The sequence below is a fragment of the Hylobates moloch genome, unplaced genomic scaffold (genome assembly GCF_009828535.3).
Source record: "Hylobates moloch isolate HMO894 unplaced genomic scaffold, HMol_V3 SCAFFOLD_8, whole genome shotgun sequence".
Lineage (NCBI taxonomy): Eukaryota > Metazoa > Chordata > Mammalia > Primates > Hylobatidae > Hylobates > Hylobates moloch.
Window position 1 is genome coordinate 89,109,270 of NW_026652283.1, and position 14,791 is coordinate 89,124,060.

Below are 14,791 nucleotides of genomic sequence, written 5' to 3' on the forward strand. Positions count from 1 at the left end.
CAGTTGACTTCAGGTAAGGGTTGCCCTCCACAATGTGGGTGTGTCTCATTCAATCCATTGAAAGGCCTTAAGAGCAAAAACTGAAGTTTCCTAGAGGAGAAATTCAGCCTGAAGCCTGAAGCACCAACTCTTGCCTGAGTTTTCAACCTGCTGGCCTACCCTGTATGTTTGGGGCTTGCCAGTGCCCTGCAACTGCATGAGCCAATTCCTTAAAAGGAATCTGTGTGTGTGTGCATGTACATACATATATAATTAATGTATTGGAGAACCCTGCTGATACAGATGGCCACTGAAATTAACACTAATACCGGAGAGTTTTGAGCAGAGAGGTATGCGGGATATGGGCTGCAGAATGGAAAGAAAAGTGTAAGATTGAAAACAGAGCTGACAGGTACTTGGGTAGCTGGGGGGAAATGAGGAGAGGGACTGAAAGAAACACATCTCTCACTGGTGGACCTAAGTGGCTAAACAGCTTGACTAGGACAAGTTGGGGTTAAGAACCCTATAGGATCTTCAGGTGCTAATGGCCAAGCATTAGACATCTGATTGTAGAACTCTGGGACGAAATCAAGGCTGGGCATTTCTGGCTCAGCAGCAAATGGAGATGCACTTGAGGTCATACAATGGTGTGTGGTAACCTATGCAGAAGCTGCAGGTAGTAAGGACAATAGAGGACAGAATATTCATGAGAAGTCATCTGTATTAGGGTTCTTCAGAGAAACAGAACCAATAGGATATATATAGATATAAAATAGGAGATCTATTATGGGAATTGGCTCATGTGATTAAGGAGGCTGAGAAGTTCCATGATATGCTGTGTGCAAGCTGGAGACCCATAAGAGCAGTGGTATAATTCAGTCCAAATGTGAAGGGCTGTGGAATAAGGGAGCTGCTGGTTTAAGTCCTGAGTCTGAAGGCCCAAGAATCAGAAGTTCTGATGTCTAAGGGCAGGTGAAGATGGATGTCCCAGCTCCAGAAGAGGGAGAGTGAATTCACCCTTCCTCTGCCTTTTTGTTCTATCTGGGCTTTCAATGGATTGGATGACACCTACTCATACTGATGAGGGCAGATCTTCTTTTCTCAGTCTATGATTCAGATGCTATTCTCTTCCAGAAATACCTTCACAGACAAATCCAGAAATAAGGTTTTGCCAGCTATCTGGGCATCCCTTAGCCCAGTCAAGTTGACACATAAAATTAACTATCACAGCCCCCAAAGAGAGAATAGAGGGTACAGATAAGCTTTGGAGGTCACAGAAGGCAGGCAATTCAGGGGGCACTGATTATCAATGTCCAGTACTTTAGACAAATAATTGAAATGATGAAGTTTTATTTGAAATTAGAAGTTTGTTTTGCTTTTAACCACTGCTATAAGGGGACAATTATATTGGTATAAAAAAGAGAAGTTAATCAGTAAATGACACATCCTTTAAAGGAATATTTTAATATGAGATGCACAAGTGAGTGGATTGTTTGATATGTTCCAACTCCAGAAGAATATTTACTAGTTGACTGTAAAGTATCCATGGTTGGGTAATGAATGCTGTTCTCTTGGCCACATTTTGTATATACTCACATATTTTGATGATGGATTCATACAATTGGCAATAATAAGTGACCCAGAGAGACTCACACATAGTAGTAGATAGTTGCATCTGGGGTAAGAGTGCACCTGGGGGACCCTGGCAGTACCTGTACCTGTAGGTGTTTCTATTACTCCAATTTCCCAGTAGCTGTAAACTTTTTTTTTTTGAGACGGAGTCTCGCTCTGTCGCCCAGGCTGGAGTGCAGTGGCGCAATCTCGGCTCACTGCAAGCTCCGCCTCCCGGGTTCATGCCATTCTCCTGCCTCAGCCTCCCGAGTAGCTGGGACTACAGGCGCCCGCCGCCTCGCCCAGCTAATTTTTTGTATTTTTAGTAGAGACGGGGTTTCAGCATGGTCTCGATCTCCTGACCTCATGATCCGCCCGCCTCGGCCTCCCAAAGTGCTGGGATTACAAGTGTGAGCCACCGCGCCCGGCCAAGTAGCTGTAAACTCTTAAGCAACTTTACCTTCTGACTGCCTATAAAATGTTGAATCACTGCCAGAAATGCTTCCTTCATTCTCCAGGTTTGACTCAAAAAGGCTTCCTCCTGGCAGGGTAGGGGTGGGAGAAGAGAAAGAATATGATTATCAAAGGTCTTCAGTGAACACTGATGCACCATGTCACTGAACTGGCAGACCGTTATTACACACTTGGGTTGTTAGCCTTGCAAATAGGTTTAGGGACTCATGAGGTCCCACAATAATGCTAACAGTTTTGACCCATTGCTTTTTTCTTCTCACACTGATTCCTGGTGCAGCACTGCTGCCAACCCCAAACTTCTTCTCATACCTTCTTTGCAGGCAATATAGAGTCAAAGACAGAACAATAGACTAAAGTCTGAGAGATGTAAGGTCAATTCCTGGACCTGCAAATTACTAGTGTGGCTTGGCATGGCTGCATCTAGAATTTATTCATTCATCCAGCAAATAGTCTATGAGCACCAGTAGGTGCCTGGCTTCGGCCTAGGTATTAGGGGTACACTGATGAGCAAAGCTAAACCTGCCCCCACCCCACCCTGACAAGCATGAGACTCTCATGTGGGAAATTCATTAATCAAATAGTTATATAAATATATATATATATAAAATTATAGATAGGTTAAATGCTTTGATGGGATTGTTCACAGCACAGTGAATGTGTTCAGCAGGGAAAGTGGACCTAAGCAGTGAAGAATCAGCCAAGGGGTGTAGGGAGTGGGAGAACATACAAGGCACAGGAAGCAGCTTGCACAGAGACCAGTCCTGGGAGAAAATGGTGTATCTGAAGGCCTAAATGAGAGGCAGTGTGGCAGGGCTGCAGAGAGGTAAAGCAGCTCTGGTGAAGTGACCTGGGGACACAGGCCATGCAGGTCATGGTGGCCACATCAGTGTTTGGATCTTTATCCCAGCAGCCGTGTGAAGCCCTTAAAGGTTTCACAGAGATGACCTGGTAAGATCTGTGCCTCTAAAAGTGCACTGTGGCTGCTGTGTAGAGAATAGCTTGGAAGGGGGAGAAGCTAAGTATAGAGTGAGGAAGGGCAGGCAATGGAAGCCCTGAATGCAGCTCACTTTTTAAAGTTGACCTGTGATGGGAAAGAGGATGGCAGGACAATGCGTGGAGGAAAATGCAGTCGAGGAGGGGTTTAGAAAACAGGAGAGACTTGGGTGTGTTTATAAATCCCAGTAAAGACAGAGATTGAATAAGCAAGAAGTGACCTTGAGACTTTCCTGGAAGGTGAGAGGGATAAGATGCAAGATCAGGGGAGGGGGAGGCAACAGAGAAGGGAGACAGTGCTCCCACTGCAGCTGCACAGAGGGGCAAGTCTCTGCCTGGCATGCCCTGTAGGCCATAGGAAGGAAGATTTGAGGTTGCCTGCTGAGAGGATGGGGAGGGCCGTGGGAAACATAAGGACAGGGGAGATGTAAAAAAGTCTTTGGAAGATTGACCTTACCAGAGGACAAGCCCTGGTTTTGCATGACTTTAAATCTTCTAGTAAAACACCTCTCTTTCTGTTTCCTTTTAAATTTGGAGGTGGGAGCATTGGTGTCATTTAGTATGATGTGATGTTTTTTCAGGGGCAGAAAGGGACTGAATTGTTCTGGAAAGCATGGGCTAAGCAGCTAGATGACATGAAGCCACTATTTTTCATAAGTTGGCAGAAACTCTAATTTCACGTGGCTCAGCATTTTTAAAAGACCACATTTGTCCATCAAATCCCAGATGAAGCAATAGACCTTTTCAAGAATCGTGTCAAAATTAGATATAGAATGATAATAAAAGCAAGGTTTATTTTTCCCATTTATTTATCTAACACTAAATAAAAGCATATATTATTTATCCAATTGTCTGAAGATTAAGTATATTAATAATGGCAACTTTTACCTTTTTCATGCAGTGCTTCTTTTAGGATAACTGTTAAAAATGTCATATTGTGTTCTCTGTTCTCACTTACAAATGGGAGCTGAACAGTGACAACACATGGACATAGTAGGGGAAACAATGCATACTGGGGCTTGTCAAGGGGGCAGCGGGAGAGAGAACATCAGGATAAATAGCTAATACATGTGGGGCTTATACCTAGGTGATGGGTTGATAGGTGCAGAAAACCACCATGGCACACGTTTACTTATGTAACAAAGCTGCACTTCCTGCAGATGTATCCCAGAACTTAAAATAAAATTAAATTTAAAAAAAAGTCATGCTGGGTCTATCAGAGAAGCCATGTGAGCACTCGTTACCTTTGGACATTATTTTATTTATAAATGTATTTACTTATCCGACTTCTCCACTGGAGTTTTGGCTCTGAAATGGCAGGGTCTTGCTCATTTTGTCATCCCCAATTCTTAAGCCAGATGGGCACATAGTAGGCGTTCAGTAAATATTTACTGAATAAATGAATACATCTTAGATTTGTCTGATAAAACAAACAAGTTTTCTTTTAGGCCTAATCTGGTCACCTGCTATGAGCTGCAGGAGAAGGAGTAAGGTTCGCTTGGGAGCACTGCTGAGGAACAGATGGCACTACAAGGTGTGTATGTGATGGGTGATATGTGAGACTGTGTGAATTGAAGGAATCTTCAATGAATTTTTTTTTTTTTTTTTTTGAGACAAAGTCTCACTCTATTGCCAGGCTGGAGTGCTGTGGTGCAATCTCGGCTCACTGCAACCTCCGCCTCCCAGGTTCAAGCGATTCCTCTGCCTCAGCCTCCCAAGTAGCTGGGAGTACAGGCAAGTGCCACCACGCCCAGCTATTTTTTTGTATTTTAGTAGAGACGGGGTTTCACCATGTTGGCCAGGATAGTCTTGATCTCCTGACCTCGTGATCTGCCCACCTCAGCCTCTCAAAGTGCTGGGATTACAGGCGAGAGCCACTGTGCCCGGCCTGAACTGAGTGTTTTTATGGCAAACTACAGTGGTCTGCATAGTGAAGACGCTCTGCAGGTGAAAGGAGTTTTACACTGAGAGTCCTGGAGCATAGCACATGCCTTGTGCACAGCAGATTTTGCATATCATGTTCTGATAATCAAAATTCTGAAAATAAGTACCATTAGATAGAACTGGAAGAACACTGCTGAACTAATTACGCTGAGTTCTAGCTGAGGATCTTGTTCTCACTCTTGGCTGTACCTTAGAATAATACAGGCAGCTTTTAAAAATATGTATACTGGATCCCACCTCCAAAAATTCAGCAGTAATTAATGGGGGGCGGACAATGATTTGGGGTATTGGAAGGTTTTTTTTCAAAGCACCCTCGGCGATTCTAATGTGTAGTCATGAATTGAGGATGGCAGATGACAAACCTACAATGGGTATTGGGTGACAGGCAAAAGCTAATGAAGGACTCTTGAGTCATCTCACACAACCAGGAGGCTACTTAAGCCCTGGAATATTTCTCTATACTTGAAGTGTAACTGTGTAGCTTGTAGAATACATCTCGTTGTTTTATGATCATGGCTTTATATGTTTGAGTACCATCTCATAAATTGTCTCCTGTCTGCTTATCTTCATGTTTTTCCAAAAGAAATCTTGACTTAAATGGAGATATGAATAGTATTAAAGCAACTGATTCCCATATTTCTATGAAGTGTCTTGGTATCCATAAAGTGCTTTTTTTTGGACAGGGTCTTGCTCTGTCACCCAGGCTGGAGTGCAGTGGCACAATCATGGCTCACTGCAGCCTCAACCTCCTGGGTTCAAGTGATCTTCCCACCTCAGTCTCCCGAGTAGCTCAAAGGACAGGTGCATGCCACCACATCTGGCTAATTTTTTTTTTTTTTTTGTAGAGACAGGATTGTGCTATGTTGCCCAGGCTGGTCTTGAACTCCTGGTCTCAAGTGATCCTCCTGACTCAGCCTCCCAAAGTATTGTGATTCCAAGCATAAGCCACCATGCCTGGCCCCATAAAATGCTTTTAAGGTTAAACTAGTACAATAATGAGGATATAAGAATTGCCAGGCCTTGAGCCACGCTTTGAGAACACAGATAAACAAGCTACCACCTGCATATCACAGTCTGGCAGGAGAGGCAGCTGTGTAATCCTGAATGCAATGTGATATGTGATAAGTGCTGTGATTGAGGCTCAGATGAAAAAAGTGGTGAATCACAGAGGGCCCAGCACCTAAAGCTGCTTCAATCAGGGCAGATATTTATTCTTAGCAAAGAATTCTCCTTTGAAAGTGATCCTTGTAAATTTCAAAGCCCTGCACTAGCCCACTTGGGATTCATGTCTGCTTTCTCCATTTGTGGAGACTTAGAAAGAAAGGGAAAGAAATAAAAATTCTGCTGTATTCTACAGGGTTTTCCACGTTTGCTTTATTCCTCAATGTGCATTAAGTGGTAAAGAACACCTACGAGATCTGAATTTGGTGACATTTAAAGGGGCACATTCAGCATACCCGAGGAGGTACAAGAGAGGAAAAGAGGATGGGATGCAAATGAGTGAGCCGATTCTATTCATGAACCTTCTTGAGATATCTCTCTGGGTTGAAAAACTGCTAACAGTATGACTTTTAAGCTTTATTTCTTCTTTGCCTCCATTCCTACAGAGTTTTTAGAGAAACTGGTGAAATGGTGATAAACATAATATGTGGAAACCTTCGGCACTGCTCTCTTAGCTATAGCTTTCTTGAGCAGTTTGAAAGACAGAGATTCTAATAATGACAACAAAAGACCCTAACGATTCTCCATGTTTAGTGCCTCCATTCTATTTTCACTGTTGTCTAAGTGGCTGGCATATTTTTAGATAAGACACAACCAAAGACTTTATTGAGAAAACAACGATGTAAAATAATGATGGTGAAAAAGCTCCAAATAAGATGAATGAGGTTTTTTCTTCTTGTTTCTCATGGATTAAAAAGCATTTACCTGTGTTAGCCAAGTGATGAAAAAAAAATCTGCTGCTAGATAGAAAGAAACAGCCTTTTTGGAAGGCATGCTGTCCATATTATGACTACCATTCTTTTCTACTGGCTGGTCTAATAGGACTAAAGAATATAATTTCTCATTCCAATTAACTTGGTTGTCTTAACTGTATAAAAACAGCATAGGTAAAATTCATCCTTCAAGTTTCCTGGGAGGAAGCTGACACTTTTCTAACTCTCCCATTACATCAGCTTCTTGGCCATAAGAACAGAAGTTTGGAGTAAGAAGAAAGGAAGGTAGAAGGCATGCCCTCCAGGGACAGATGTAGTCTCTCTGTAGCCAAAGGCAAATGACTTTCCAACGTTTTAATCATTAAGGGCTGATGATCAAGAATACCTAATTTTTGATCTGAGATTAAAATAATCACAATTTGTAGAAGTACTTGGTCTTCACAGCTTCTAACTGATAAGCTCTAGCCCAGTGGGGATGCTGGAACCAAAAGAGTCAAAACTTAGCAGAGTCTCTGGCATCTGTCCTTCTATTTCTGCTTCTCACTAGTGCTAGATATTTAAGCAAATTTATCTGTCCCAGGTGAGTGTGCTCCAGTGTTCAGGGCCCCTGAGCCAGGCCTTCTACCCACCAGCCCACCAAAGACTCCCAGAGTGGCAGGAAGTGAGAGTACCTAGAATGTCGAAGCACACGCCACTCTCCAGCCGGTGCTTCCTGTACAGGTTCTTCAGAACCTTGGCACTGCCAAAGCGCTTGAAGCGGCTCTTCACATTATTGTAGAACCATTCCAGAGACTGGGCCCTCAGGAGCCTGAGGAAAACAGAATTAGACAACAGAAAATTAGAATTATTAAATGGTGAATTGCAAAACTGCTACAATGCTTCACAGCTCCATCCATCAAGATGTGAAGTTTATTCCCCTTGAATCTGGGCTGGCCTTGTGACTTTCTCTGACCACAGAAAATGGTGAAAGTGATGTTGTGTGAATCCTGAGCCCTGCAGTTTCCTCTGTTGCTGCTCTTGGGAATCCCACAACCTTTATCACATGAGTAAGCCCAAGCTAGCCTGTTGTGTGATGAGAGACACTTGGCCCAATCATTCCTCTTGCCCCAGCCAATAGCCGGCCAACTCCCAGACAGGTGAAAGAAGCCATTGGCCACTAGTTTGACTGGAGACACATGAGTGACCTTAGGTGCGGCCAGGAGAACCATCCACTGAGTCACTCCAAAGAGCAAGCCAATAAATCCTTGACATTTGAAACCATGAAGTTTCAGGGCATTTAATAGTAGGCTTTATATTTAATATTCTTACTGTATTAACAACATTTATAATCATCTTGGAAAAATAAAAAGCACAAGGAAGATAGCAAAATTCTCCAGCCTCTTCCTCATTCAGATTGAAGCACTGTGGGAAAGTAGTTTCCTGGTTAATGCTATAATGGTTGGTACAAAACATTGACAAGATTCAGGCTGGATGCTGTGGCTCATGCCTGTAATCCCAGCACTTTGGAAGGCCAAGGCAAGTGGATCACTTGAGGTCAGGAGTTTGACACCAGACTGCCCAACATGGCAAAACCCCATCTCTACTAAAAATACAAAAACTAGCTGGGCATGGTGGTGCACGCCTGTAATCCCAGCTACTCGGGAGAATGAGGCAGGAGAATCCTTTGAACCTAGTAGGTGGAGGCTGCAGTGAGCCGAGACAGCACCACAGCACCACTGCCCTCCAGCCTGGGTGACAGAGTGAGATTCCATCTTAAAAAAAAAAAAAAAAAAAAAAAAGACAAGATTCTTCTCTTTTATGCCTGATGAGAACAAATTTCTAAAGCCTTTCCATTTTGAAAACAGCTGTTTTTCTTATTTTTCTTATTATAAACGTAATAATACACGCTCATTTTAGAAAATTCAGAAAAATAACAGGAATATAAAGGCTTCCAATTCAATGCAAGAACAATCCCACATTTAGTTGCTCTTCTTTTCCAGACCCCAGTGAAATGTGAGAAGATACCCAAAGGTAAAAAACAATCTATACAAGGAAGGAATGGGGGTGAGAGCAAAATCAGAGATTTTGACAATGATAGCATAAAGGTAACAAAGAATAGTGTCCTTCAGAACAGATGGAAGAGCTTGGACTCTAACTGGAAGGCCCAATTTTGAGTTGGTTGATTCAGAGAGCAGGTTTGGATTATGACAGTACCCAGAAAGGTAATTTAATGGTTGTGTAGACAATAATGAGGCCTCTTGGTCCCCCATCCCTACTCCCTAAAAAATGGGCAATTGGTCTGAGGATGATTGGTCTTAGGCCCAAAAGATAAAGTGGTTGTCTATTGAAGTTGAATAATCTAGTTCAGATTTAAGACGTCAGTATGGAGATTAACACCATACAGTGAAGCTGATATAGTTTGGATATTTGTCCCAGTTGCAAATCTCATGTTAAAATGTGATCCCCAATGCTAGAGGTGGGCCTGGTGGAAGGTGTTTGGGCTTTGGAGGCATATCCGTTATGAATGGCTTGGTGCCCTCCCTGTGGTAATGAGTTCTCACTCCTATTAATTCACTCGAGAGCTGGTTGTTGGAAAGAGTGTGACAACCTTCCCTCTCTCTTGCTCCCTCTCTCGCCATGTGACACACAGGCTCCCTTGCCTTCTGCTATAAGTAAAAGGTTCCTGAGGTTTTTACCAGAAGCAGATGCTGGCACCTTCTTGTAATGGTAGAACCATGAGCTAAACAAACCTCTTTTCTTTATAAATTACCCTGCCCCAAGTATTCCTTCCTAGCAACACAAATGGACTAATACAGAAGAAGCCTATCTTGTTTGGCACTGGGGGATCCCCTACATGCCTGCGCATCAGATGTCATCCATGTACACCAAAGCAAAGCCTGTCAATTGCCTGCCTAACTAACAAACTTGGAGTTCTCAGTAAGCACCTCCACCTTTCAGCCCTAAACTCATTTCAAAAGAGAGGTCTATTGGGAATACTTATCTACCCAATAGCAGAGGAGGCCCATGTTGGTTACCTTTATTCACCAACCAAGTCCTTTGTTCAAAAATATGAATAGATGACAAGAAATCACCAGACATTTGCAACAATCCAATGGTATAAGAAGAAAGAGCCAAGATAAACTAACAACAAGTAACAAAGGGCAAAGAAAGATAACTCAGGGTATTGAAAGTAATTTAAACTCTAATTAATGTCCATAATGATTTGAAAAGATACTGCATCCATGCAGCAGGCTAGGGTGATGTGAAATACATGTAGAAGATAAGCAACAACTTATTGGAAATAGAAAACAGGATCAATAAAAAATTTAATAGAAGACCTAAAAGTTAAAATCAACATAAATTTTCTAGAATGTACAATAAGAAGGCAAAAATATGGAATATATAAGAGAAAAGAGACATGGGGGATCAATTCAGGAGGTCTAGCATCTAACAGAATTCCAAAAAGGAAGAAAAGAGAAAATGAAAGAGCGGGGAAAAAATGAAAGACATAATAGAAGATAATTTCCCCAAGCTAAAAAAGGGAAAAGTCTTTAGGTTAAGAGGGCCTACCAATTGCCCAAAAAACAAATGGAACATAAAACAAAATAAAGCAGACAAACCTACCTTGCTACATCTTCGTGAAAATTCAGATCCTCAAAGATAAGGAGAACTTAGGGGCTTCACACAGAAAAAAATAGTATTTTGCAAAAGGATAAAAATAATGATGCTAAAATTTGTAATCAATAACAATGAATGCTAGAAGACAGTAGAGCATAGATTTTGTAAGAATAAATGGCATGAACTTAGACTTCTATGTTCAGCCAAACCATCATCACAAGAGGGCAAAATAAAGACATTTTCAGATACGTAAGATTGCTTTCAGGAAAAGAGAATTCTCAAGGTGTATCCCAGGAGAACCAAAAGCCATCCAAGAAAGAGGATCTTGGGACTCCAAAAAGAAGGAAACTGTCCCAGGAGTACAATGAAGGGAAGTCCCAGGATTGTGCAGCAGATCTGGAAGGTAGGCAGCCCAAATGGGGCATTCAATAAATATATAATTAAGAATCTACATGTATGAAGAGAAATGGTGAAGAAGGAGCCACATCTTTCTTTTGTCAACAAGAATAAGGAAAGGCCATTAGAAGCTCTGGTAAAATCAAAACCAAAACCAAAAACAGCTCAAGAAAATATAGTCTAACTATGAAGCAAATGAAAAGTTGTATGATTTTGTAAACTAACTGAGTAGAAGAAGAAAGATGATGACCTATTTTTCTTCAAGTAGCCCAAGTGTTACAGCCAAGAATAACAGTTTTTTTTTCTCTCCATGAATTTCAAGTGATGACTTTGGTCTCTAGAATATTTATATAATTTAAAAACTGTTTAATTTTCATCCTATTTATAGATAAAGCATAAAAAGATCACACTGTCAAGACATTTGCATTTGTTATTGAAAGAAAAATTAAAAAATCATTGATAGCTTGATAGAAGCCTGGACATAAAGAGAAGGAGGAATGATGAGGGTAGTTCAGAGATGCTAATTTGCCCATCTTGCAGAATGGAGTCAAAATCTTACAGAATGAAGTCAAGACAGACTGTGTAAGGTATATACACCAAAGATAATGGTTTCAATATGCTAGCTAAAGTTATAGCGGTCACCAGCATATAATAAAAGTTTTAATAAAACTTCCAAGGGGAAGGTAAGGAGATAGGAAAAAAGTGAACTATTCATAAAAGTCTAAAGTTGACTAATCAATAAATGGCAAGATAAACATATTATTTAGGATTATTGTGGTAGCCCCCAGAAATGTTTAAATGTGATTCCCTGGGGGACTGGGACTTGGAAAGGAGTTGGGAATATGAAATCCTTTTAATATCTTTTACTGTCTGAATTTATTTTAACTAAGTACATGTATTATTATAAAAATTGAAATAAAAACAAGCAAAAGAAGATTCAGAAAACTACCCAAAGTTCTACTACTGGAACCTGACATTAGATGACTGTTCTTTCAGACTTCCATGCAAAGTGGTTTGTAATCAGGCTACACAGAGATTGGGAGGGGTCCTGGAACTCATGGTGGGGGGTGTGTGTGTGTGCATAAGTGCATGCAAATGTGTATGTGCTCATGTGTATGTGTGTGCATGCATGTGTGTGTGCATTTGTGTGTATTCATGCAGGCACACAGAGAAGGCAGGGACCGAGAGGTCAGTCTAAAGCTGGTTGGTACTGAAGGGGCTCCAGGGCCACAGCAGCTCTGAGAGACCACATTTTTTAACAGGGAGGGTGCACTCCCTCTTCCCACAAAGTTTATCAGACAGGGGCTGTGGGGCAGCAGCAGGGCAGCCACCTGGAGTGGCCAGGAAACAGTGATGGTGGCAGTGGGGAGGTGCCCCTTTTAAATGGTTAGTGACTTCAATGAAGAGAAAAAGCCACAAATGGGTTTTCCTGAGCACGTGTCTTTCAGCACACACAATGTTCACACTATCTTTTAACAAACATGCTCACACTGGCTTTGATCTTGCTGTTCCCTCTGCTTATAATACAGTTCCCCACAGATAGTCTCAGGCTCAATCCAACACTTCATTCAGGCCTCTGTGCAAATATCACTTCCCTTGGGAGGCCTTCCCTGACGATCCTTGCAAAAATGCCACTACCACGCCAACGTGTCTGTCCTCTTACTCTGATTTTTATTCCTTATATTTTTATAGAATACTTCTTTGTACCTGCTATTTAGTGATACACAATTGTCTATGATTAAGTAATTATAAAAATAATCACTATTTCAACATAGTGACAATTATTAATTTGTTATCTATTTCCCCTCTTGAATAGAACATAGGCTCAAAGAAGACAGATTTTTTTTTCCCTCTCCTGTATCCTATGTGCCTAGACCATTAAAGTGCACCTGGTAGACACTTAATAAAATCCAGTATGTGATGGACAGACATTGTTTTATGACTTGTTTTTTCCACTTAGTATTCCTGATTGACTGTAATGTTGTTGAAGTCTTCTCCCATGACACCTTCAGTCACCTCGGAGTTCTCCATAGTATGGACACAGCAAGCTTTATGCAACCGATCTCCAATCTTTGGACCTTGAATCCTTCCCATTTCTTCTGCATTAAAAATGGTTCTGTGATGGATATGCTGCCAGCTAAATGATTTCACATATCCACAGTTGTGGATCCTAGAAGTAAAGCAGCCAGGTTCAAAGATGTGACTTTTTCTGAAAGCTTGCACCAATTTACACTTTCCACCCATGGTGTGAGATTCTAAAGTCTCTCTCAAAGTGGCCTCACATTAAAGAGAAACCCCTGAGTCGCCAACTGATCCATGGCAAAGCCTACTTCTGGTCCCCAAATGCAGCTCAGGAAGCAGAATGAAAGGGCAGAAGGCAAGCATTATCTTCTCCCCTCTGGTTTGGTGGAAAAAATGAAATTGAGAGGTTTGTCTTCTTCATGGTGGGAGAAAAAGCACCTATCAAACACAATATACCAAATGTATAATTTCTTTCCCATAAAACTTCATCATATAATCAGTATCACTATTATGAAAAAATGAGCACAATTTTTTGAGTGCTTACTCTGTCTGAGGTACTACGCCAAAAGTTTTCCTTGCATCATCTTATTTAATTCTCACAGGGTACAGTGCAGTTGTAGACACATGGGTGTGGGTGCTGGTGGAAGTGGCCCAGGCCCTGGCATTTACTACAAGTGTGGTCTTGAGCACATTACTTAATCCCTCTAAGTTTCAGTTTCTTCATCTATAAGATGGGGATGATGACAGTAACAACCTTATCAGGCTGTTTTGAAGATTAAATAATATAACATAAATAATAAGGTGCCTGGCATCAGAAAAGGGCTTGATAATTTCTTCTAATAGCTCTAAAATGATGAGTCCTCTTTCATAGATGCATAAATCAACATGCAGAAAGAGTGAGTTTCTTGCCCGAAGGAGCAAACTCTTGAGCAGAGATTAAAAACTGGGAGCTTGCAATCATGCACAAGTACTATTCACAGGCACCTAGCATGAATAGAGACTCTCTCTCTCCAATTTATTTTACTATAGAATTTTAATTTATTACAAGAAGCATCTGTAATTTTTATTTAAAAAAACACTGATAAAACTATTTTCAGAATTTAGAATAACAGAAAAGAAAGGAAATACAGAAAGCCTTCTTCTAGAAATCACGCCCTCTGGGCTTATGATTTATTTGATATCTTTAAAAGCACAAAAGAAATGCAACTGCAGAAGAGAAATGTTCTCCAGGCTCCTTCTTCCGCACACTGCCCTGCTCTCTGAGCAGCTGGTCACCAGAAAGGCTCAGCTCTACAGCTGGAAGGGTCCACATGGTATCAGTGGAGGACAGTTGTTACTGTGCCCCTCATTCTTCTAAAAGGGACATTTATTTTCCTTTTGGGACACTCCTCCCTCACTCTCCAACTTAGTCTGTATGGTTCAGGAAGGCTGGATACCACTCCTGGCACTAGTGGTGGTGATCTCATGACTCAGACCTGCCATTGGGGTTGAGCTGGGAGCTTCTACTGGAGATCTTGGTAATAGATGCCCCCTTTCTGCAGGGCTGGCTCCATGGCAGAATGAAAGCCTAGAGGTTCAAAAGCAGATCTGACAGTGGGGAGGGACAGGATTCTGTTCATATACTTAGAACCTGTATCTACTCAAGCCTGAAGGCAATCCCTGGACTTTACCATTATATGAGCCAACAAATTCTCTTGTTTGTTTAAGCCTTTTTGAGTTGAGTTTTTATTATTTGCAACCAAGAGTCCTAATATCATGTTCTAAGTTCTAGACAGCCCGAGGAGACTTCAAGTGCATCATCAGATGAGTTCTCCATTCACTGCTTATACCAAAACTCTACA

At 41.5% G+C, this 14,791-nt stretch overlaps 1 protein-coding gene across 3 annotated transcripts in view; it reads right to left on the reverse strand.

The window, feature by feature from the left end:
- Window positions 1–14,791, reverse strand: part of MYRIP (myosin VIIA and Rab interacting protein) — a 475,698-nt gene that overhangs the window by 110,498 nt on the left and 350,409 nt on the right. For all 3 annotated transcript variants that reach the window (XM_058441971.1, XM_032161998.2, XM_032161999.2), the window contains 2 exons: window positions 7,607–7,743; window positions 2,051–2,131 (listed from right to left, as the gene is read on the reverse strand). In XM_058441971.1, the coding sequence (XP_058297954.1) occupies window positions 2,051–2,131; window positions 7,607–7,743 (218 nt within the window). The remainder of the gene's footprint in view (window positions 1–2,050; window positions 2,132–7,606; window positions 7,744–14,791) is intronic.